Here is an 8,699-nt window from a genome sequence, read left to right as displayed (position 1 = left end):
GGTGGAGGCAAAGTAGAGTGTTTTCATTGGAAGCCTATGGTTCCCCTACCTCCATTTTCAAATAATTCCCCTACCTTCATTTTTCACTTACTCAGGCCAATCCTGCTTCCAGGAGTCAGGATCAGAGACAATTATCAAGTCTCTGTTAACAGTGTGTGGCTAGAGTTATGTCCCTATACCATTTGGTATTGCTGCTAAAGCCCGGTCCAGCATGGTCCCTTGTAGATATAGTGTGCTGGCTGGAAAATTACTGCTTGGCTATCGCCCATGGGAATGTAACATTCTAACAATAAGCTTTCTGCTTCTGTACCCTCGCTTGCACAACCGACCTGTGGGTTGACAGGTAGTAAATAAGAGAAAAATAGACCTTTGTGTTTAAGACAGAATGAAGAATGGGATTTAGGGCTTAAAAACCCTGTACCTCTACATTTTGGGGCTGCTTAATTTGGGGTCTGTGTACCCCTGGCAGACCCAGCTGGCTGAATAAAGAGCATGTTTCCTATAACTCACTGATTTCTGGTGGTCCGTGTGTCTTTCGGGGGCTGGCGGCTACAACAATAGGTCTCTGAAGTGACTTACATGCTGGTCCATGTCTCTGCATAAGTCCACGTGATGCCTCACACTTAGATTCCAAGGTTATGGCTCTCTTAGTTCACATGCCAGGTCACCGTTGTCTAGAATACTTGGCTAGCATGACTGAACTTGAGAGCTTTAATTTCTCTCACTTACTGTGCCAGAACCAGTCCTCTTAAGTCAAACCCGTGGTGAGCCTTGGTTGGTGGTCTAGATGCTCCTTTTCCTTCTAATGAATTCTCTTAGGAACTTTCCTGCCCTTTGGCCATAGTCTACTGTATCATATTTCCCTAGCTGCAGACTTTGGAGAGTAGGGATTATGATTTTCTTCTCTTTTCTCTTAAAAGGTCCCTTGGGTGATGATGATAACTGTGGTCGTCGTCATCATCATCATCATCATCATGTATTGTACATTAGTTTCCTGTGACTGCCATAACAAATTACCACAAACTAGGGGGCTATAAAAAAAACAGAAATTTATTTTCTCACAGTTCTGGAGGCTAGAAGTCCAGACTGTTGTTGGCAAGGCTGCACGCCCTCCACAGGTGCTGGGGAGAATCTTTCCTTGACTCTTCCAGTTGCCGATGCTTTCAGGTAAGAGTTCTTTAGCGTCTGGTTGTATGACTCCAATCTCTGCCTCCATCTTCACATGGCCTCTTCCTCTGTTCTCCCTGTGTCTTCGCCTCTTCTGTCTTTTCTAAAGATACTGGTCATTGGATTTAAGGTTCACCTGGATAATCCAGGATGAGTTTATCTTGAGATCCTTAACTTACTTATATCTGCAAAGACCCTTTTTCCAAATAAGCACACGTTTGTAGGTTTCAGGGGGGTGAGGACATGGACATACCTTTTTGAGGGCCTATTTTCAACCTACTAGATGTTATTTTATCCATGAGGAAGCTAGGGCTGAGAGGGATTAAGGAATTCTCCCAAGGCAAATGAGTTCCCCTTTAGCACAGAGCTCTGTCCACTTGAGAAGGGCAGCAGACTTTATAAAACTTCACACACTAAAAAGGTCCCCTTAGACTGTTATCATAGGACAATTGATTCCTGCTGGCCTGACATTTGCATAAGTACAGGGATCTCCTAGGACCACCTCTAGGAGGGCTTCTAGCTTTGGGTGTGCCTTACCGAGCATCATGATATTATATATTATGTGATAAAATTATGGCTGTTTTATCTTGAGGACATTAAATGCTGTAGAATTGAAACCCATGGCCTTATTTTAATCAATGAGTTCAAACCTGTCTCTGTACTACTTTTATACCCATTTCCCTGAGCAGGAACAATGCAAACTGGCTTGTGATTCATCTTTTTTATTATTCTCAACTCACCCTCAAGTGCCTATTGTGGAATGCAAGAGAAGGATGGCTGAGAAATAGGGAGGTGAAATAATATGAAGTCTGGATCATAATCATCTGTAGAAAAGAGTTTGAATCTCTTGTGAGGGGGAGTCGACCAGATCTTTTCATAGTTCAGCTCTGTGGTTGAGATGGTTCTGTGGTTGTGAAATCGGCTTTGTAGGGATTCGTCACCAACTTGGCACACCGAAAAATCATCCCCATCAGGAAAAGAAATAGGAAAACAACAAAGGCAATGGCAAAACCTTTGTCTACGTCGACGCTGCTGAACTCATCCATGGGCGCACACACCTCCTGAGCCTGTCCAGCTGTAGTTACTTCCTCAGGTATACCTTCAGATTTGTCATATTCCTAGACAAGAGAGGATAAAACAAGTTTATTGGTTTGCATGTGTATGCATGTATTTTTCTTAGTAATACACTATGTGGAAACCAAAGAGGCTTTGTGAAAAGAAAGTAGCAAGATTTATTGAAGAAGTTCTTATGAAACTGCTAAAGTTAGTATAGGTGACGTTCGAGATACACACATGAAAGCATAAAATACCTGGAGAATTACTCCAAGGCAAAACATGAGCAAATATATATAACTGAGAAATCAACTGGGCCTTCCTTGTCCTGTAAGATCCAGGTAAAGTTCACTCGAATATCCTAATTCTGTGTTGAGTCCAATTCTTCTCTAAGATTTTAAAATTCTCAGAGTACTTCTATTGTAACTAATTTGTCGTGGAGTCTTAACTTACTGGATGGGAACATAAAGTTGTTTTGTTTTTTTTTCCTAATCACTATATGCTGTCATTCCCATCTCTTAATGAAAAATCAGGTACATTCCAGAAGCGATCGATTTCAGATATTAAAACTTAGTCCACTAGAACAATAATGAAAAGAACAAAGTCAGAGGACACTGACTTCCCAATCTCAAAAGTCACTACGAAGCTACAGTTAAGTTACTAAACAGAAAGGCGCTGGCATAAGGATAAACATAAAGATTAATGGAATAGAATTGCCAGTCCAGAAATAAACGCATACCTATTGTCGACTGGTTTTTGACAACGGTGCCAACACCATTCAATGAGGAGAGAAAACAAATGGTGCTGAGACAATGAGCATCACAAGCAAAAGAATGAAGCTGGTCCCTTCACACCACATCTAAAAATCAACTCAAAATAGATCGAAGACCTAAAATGTAGTAGGTAAAACTATACAACTTTTAGAGGAAAACAAAGGAATAAATCTTCATAACCTTGGTTTTGGCTAAGGATTTTTTAGATATGACATCAGAAACACAAGCAACAAAAGGAAAAAAGAGAAATTGAACTTCATCAGTTTAAAACCTTTGTGCTTCAAAGAGCAGTCAAGGAAGTGAAAAGACAACCCACAGAATGGGAGAAAATTTTTTGCAAATCATATAACTGATAAGGGACTTGTATCTAGAATACATAAAGAATTCTTATAACTGAATAAGAAGGCAAATAACTCCAGATATACAAATGGCCAATAAGCATAGGAGAAGATGTCCAATATTATTGGTCTTGAGAGGTTATTAATCAACCGGCATAAAGTTTCAGTTAAGCGGGATGAATAAGCTCTAGAGATCTGCTGTTCGACATTATACCTACTCAACGGTAATGTAAGGTACACTTAAACATTTAAGAGAGTAGATCCCATTGTTGCGTGTTCTTACATTAACAAGATAAAATTAAAAAAAAAGAAAGGAAGAAAAGAGGTGGCTGGAGCAGCCCGTGGCAACAGAGTTGAGGTTAAATTGATCAAATATATATATATATTTTTTCTTGAGAGCCAGCTATGGGCCCCACAGATAGGGACCAGCCTGGGGGGGTCATAGAAAAGAAGGTCAAGAGGGCTTCCCACTAGGTGAAGCTACCCTAACAGAACATGGCTGGATGTGAGCTTGGATTTGGCATTGTAAAGCCCAGCCAAAGGAGGGACGTTGACTCTGAGGGGTCTGAAGTTAGATAACCCTAGCGAGGGAATTTCTGAGGAAACCATGAAAAGCACATCATGAGAGTAAGAGGGCCGAACAACATTCAAGCCCAGAGAGAAAAAGTGCTAATAGATTTATTTTGAAAAATGGTTTAATGGGTCATTTATGCCTCATCCTTTGTAGAGTGCTCTTTGAGAGCGGGTCACATGCGTTATCGTGATCTGCTTTTCATTGGCTTCTCCCTCCCTACGTCTGCTAATACCCTTTTGGGCCTACTTCCAAAATCTCTTTCAAAAACATTTCCTTTCCTTTATCCCTGCGGCCACCACTGTCCTCTAGGCCATTGAATGTCAGACTCCTGCAACTACTCTCCAATTTCCTGAAAACATTTATTACCTTCCAAACCGCAAAGCCATCTTTAATAAACATAAATCGATCAATCCTGTTAACCAAAAAAATGAAAGGCAAAAGCGAGAGACAACAAATGTTTGAAATTCAAAACAATAGCTCTTTTGACTCAGGCAGAAGCCCAAATAGTGTTTTGATTAGGAGGTGAAGGCAAGAGGTTTTTATGAGAAAGGGAAGGGGAATACTTACATGAATAGAAGGAAGGAATTTCTATCGGTGTTAATAAGTCAAGGAAGGAATTTCTACAGGTGCAAATAAACTAAGTTATTCTTTAGCCATAAATGGTGGTGCTAATTCCAAAGAGTGTCTTTAGTTTGCAGCCAGCAGTCAGAACTTCTGCTTTCCTGTTAGCTTTGCAAACAGTTTTTTGGAATACAGTGTTGCTTTGGCCCAGTCCAAAGGTCATTTTGCCCTGTTTAAACATTTCAAAGGTTTGGGGCGTAAGATACACAAGGCAGTTCCTCTGGGAGGGCAGCTCCCATTCTATTTTGAAATGACTCCGTTTATTTGATTTTTCACAGTCCTCTGATTAAAATCCTTCAGCAGCTTCCCATTGTCTTCAAACTTCTTAATGAGGTTTCAAGCCTCTTCACAATTTGGTCTACCACGTTTATTGTCACTCTCTCCCTTGTATTTTTTAACCCAGCAATGCTGGACTTCTCACAATTCCATGAGTTTTGTACGATCCTCCTGTGAGTCAAAATTTCATTCCCCTCCTTCTACGTTCGAGTTTTAGTCCTTAGTTTAAATATTAATTTCCCAGGGAGATATCGCAGGAACATTCATCACTATAGTTTATTATATTTACTTTAGTGTCTGTCTTCTCTCATAAAATAGTAATCCTACATGAGAGTAGGGACCATATCTATTTTTTTTTTTATCCTGAAATTCTAGGAAATGTTAAATGTTCAATATATATCCTTTCAACGAATAAATGCAGCCCTCCACTTTGCTAAAGCGGGCATGTAAAAATGTTGAATGGACGAATGACTTTGAGGACGTGGCATCGAATTAAGATAGAAGACTGTTGGGGATCTAAAAGAAAATAGTGTCAGCAAAGTGGTTAAGAATGAATCCAGATGTTAATGGATTAAGCAGGAGAGGGCAGTGAGGAAATGAAGACACTAAAATTTTAAATCATTTATGAGGAGTTCAATTAGGAAAGAAAGAAATGTAGGATAGCAGCTAAGAGCTTATTGCGGAGTCAAGTGAGAGATTCCTTTTCAAAGGTAGAATAGAAAAGTATCAGGTAGAATGAGTTTGGTTGCAAGTGACAGAAAAGTCCACTTAAGTGAGATTAAACAATACACGGAATGCATTGACTTATGAAGTTGAAGTCCACAGTAATGTTACTTTAGGTATGGTTGGATCTAGAGATTCAAGGTTCTGCCCTCATATGTCTATGATTTTTCTCAACCTTACCTTTCTTCTATGTTGATTTTATACCCAGGCTGGCTTCCCCGTAGTAGCAAGATTGGCTCCAGCAAATCCAGACCTCACATGTTCCCCCTTCATGTTCTCTCCTCCTCCCCAACTTGAGGGGAAGAATGAACACTTTTGTATCGGTCAGGGTTTTTGTTTGCAAGCAACAGAAACAGTCTCCCTTACTTAAGCAGAAAAGATATTTACTATAAGGAGATCAGGCAGATTCCAGAGTCAAGCTGAAGGAGAACTGCTCTTATAAAACAGGCAGAAACCAAGAGAGGCCAGGAGTTGGGAGCCACAGCCAAGGTCGGCACAGGAAAAGTCTGGTTAGGGCATTGCTGGCACTGAACACGGCCACCACAGGACACTCTCGCTCCTGTCATTGGATACCGCTGCCTCTGCCATGCCTGAATTATAAATTGTGTCATCTTCGTGTCACTCAATATTCCAATTCCTGGCTGGAGCATCCAACTGGTCAAGGCTGAGTCACACACCAGCACCTTAGCCACCATGGGTGAAAGAGGACATCGGGCTTCTCTAGGCTTCTGTAGTGGGAATGAGGTTCTGTCTCCTAGAGACTCACATAAAGGAAGGTTTTCCTCAAATAGGAAGGTTTTTTTGATGTTGGGCAGATAAAAATGACAAACATCTATTTTTTTGGTCTTGGCCTCAATCCAGTTATATGATGTTAATGAGTTTCACCTAAAATTTAAAGACATGGAAAGATTGAAGATAAAAGGTATACAAAAAGTATACTAGGTAAATACTAACCAAAAGAAAACCGAGGCACTATAGTAATATCGAGCAAAATAAACCTTAAGACAAAAAGTATTATTAGGGATAGAGAGGGTTAATACATTATAACAAACACTAAAATTCAGTGGGGAGACATGACAATTCTAAATTGTATGCACCTAATAAAAGAGCCTCATGATAAATAAGAAAACAATAGGACTTATAGGGAGAATTCAATAAAAAATGACATTTTAGTGGATTCTCAACACATTTTCTCAATTATTAGTAGGTCAACTAGGCAAAAATCAGTGAAGATATAGTAGAATATTTGAATAACACAATTAACAAGCTTGTCCTGTTGAACAGCTATACACCTCTGCACCCAACACTTAGCAAATCCAAAGTTTTCCACATATGCTTAATCCAACTCGAGTGAGTTTTTAGGGGTTTTTTTGGTCATGTAAAACTAAAATCTTACGATTTCATATATCAATCCCTTTTTTGCTTAAAATAGGGAGAATGGTTTCTGTTCTCTGCAAATAAACCGTGATGATGCAAATGCCAAGTCGAGTTTACTCCTGGAGTGCAGTGTAGTTTACATTAGGAAATCGATAAAGACGTTTATTTTATATACACATTTATTTTATATATGTATTTTTATATACATGCGGATTAAAAGAAAAATCATACGAACATTTCCATAATTGCAGAAAAAGCATTCGATCAAATTGAGTACTAATATAAAACACCCATATTAATATTCTTAGCAAAATAGGGATAGAAGGAAATACCTTTAACCCGATAAAGGTTATCAACCAAAAATGTATAGCAAACATTCTACTAAAAGTTCAAAAGTTGAAAGATTTTCCTTTTAAAAAGACGAAGATGTTCATTATCTTCACTTTAATTCAACATCATCCTGGAGGTTCTAACCAGTGTAGTAAAATATGATAAAGAAAAAAAAGTGGTATAAAGATTTAAAAGAAAGGAACAAAAATGTTTATTATTCACAGATGTTATTGCCTATAGAATAGTCTACAGAAAATATGAGAAATAAGCAAAGTTTAGCAAAGTATCTCAATAAGATACACAAGTCAATTGCATTTCTAAATGCCAGCAATAAACAATAAGAAAACATAACTTTGAAAAAGATAGTATTTACTATAGCACAAAAATACATAGGTATTTAAAAACAAATCTAACTAAAGTTAAGTAGGACTTGTTTGAAAGAAGTTATTCAATTTTATTGAAAGTCATCAAAGAACACCTAAGTAAATGGAGGGATATACCACATATATAAATTCAACACGATAAAGTTGTTAATTCTCCCCAAATTGACCTTTAGATGCAGTGCAGTTCTGCCAAAATGCCATCAGGGTTTTTTGGGAAAACTGACAAACCAATTTTCTTAAGTGTCAATGGAAGCTCACAGGCCCAAGAATAAAGAAGACATTCTGAAGAAAAAGAATAGGGTGGAGAGATTTCCCAGGTTAATTATCAAGGTTTATTATAGAGCTATAGTATTTTTGACAGTGGGGTATATGTGCAGGTATAGATAATAGACCATTTGAGCAGGCTAGAGAGCCCAGAAACAAATCACACATTTAGGGAAATTTGAATTATAACATAATGGGTATTGTTGATCACACGAAAAGAGTGGACCGTTTAATAAGTGATACTGGAAAATAGGACATTCGTTTTAAAAAACTGCATCTATAGTTATATGTTAAAGGCAAACTTGCAAACCTATAGAAGAAAATATAGAATATCTTTATGACCTCATGATAGGGAAATAACTCTTAAACAAGATACAGGTGATACAATATATGTAAAAAGAGATTGATAAATTTGACCTTATAGTTAAGAGCTTCTGATCACCATCAACACCGTAAAGTGAGTCAAATTACAGTTCAAACTTGAAGAAGATATTTGCCATGCATATTTTTAACAAAAGGACTAGTATCCAAGTTAAAGAAAAAAACTCTTCCAACTTCATAAGAAAAAGACATGAACTGGCATTTCACACACACATACACACACACACATACACACACACCATGAATGGCACACAAATATAGGAAAAGGTGTTCAATTTCACTAGTACTCGTGAAAACATCGATATGAAACATATCAATATTTTTATCCACTAGATTGGTAAACATTAAGAAGTCTGATAACAAAAAGTATTGGCAAGGATGATTCATCTGAAGAGCCTATATACACTGCCTATCAACAATATCAGAGTAAATAAACATT

General features: G+C 38.1%; 1 protein-coding gene across 3 annotated transcripts; it reads right to left on the bottom strand.

Annotated features, from left to right (window-relative positions):
- Nucleotides 1–439: 439 nt before the first annotated feature.
- CTXND2 (cortexin domain containing 2) lies at nt 440–7,891 on the bottom strand. Of its 3 annotated transcripts, none has more exons than XM_039841545.1 (2): nt 7,783–7,891; nt 440–2,285 (listed from the first exon to the last, which is right to left on the bottom strand). In XM_039841545.1, exon 2 carries the CDS (start codon nt 2,211–2,213, stop codon nt 2,049–2,051), a length of 165 nt encoding a protein of 54 aa, XP_039697479.1. In that variant the 5' UTR covers nt 2,214–2,285; nt 7,783–7,891; the 3' UTR covers nt 440–2,048. The 3 variants fall into 3 exon arrangements, with proteins under 3 accessions (XP_039697479.1, XP_039697478.1, XP_039697477.1); XM_039841544.1 differs by lacking the exon at nt 7,783–7,891 and adding an exon at nt 5,706–6,033; XM_039841543.1 differs by lacking the exon at nt 7,783–7,891 and adding an exon at nt 4,473–4,958.
- Nucleotides 7,892–8,699: the final 808 nt, after the last annotated feature.

Source organism: Pteropus medius, unplaced genomic scaffold (assembly GCF_902729225.1).
Source record: "Pteropus medius unplaced genomic scaffold, Ma_sr-lr_union100, whole genome shotgun sequence".
NCBI classification, from domain to species: domain Eukaryota; kingdom Metazoa; phylum Chordata; class Mammalia; order Chiroptera; family Pteropodidae; genus Pteropus; species Pteropus medius.
The sequence above is the reverse complement of the archived record's forward strand: the minus strand, read 5'-3'. Positions and strand labels throughout refer to the sequence as shown.

Bases quoted from the DNA above. Each gene is read 5' to 3' on its own strand.
- CTXND2 (XM_039841545.1), bottom strand. From the start codon at position 2,213: ATGGATGAGTTCAGCAGCGTCGACGTAGACAAAGGTTTTGCCATTGCC.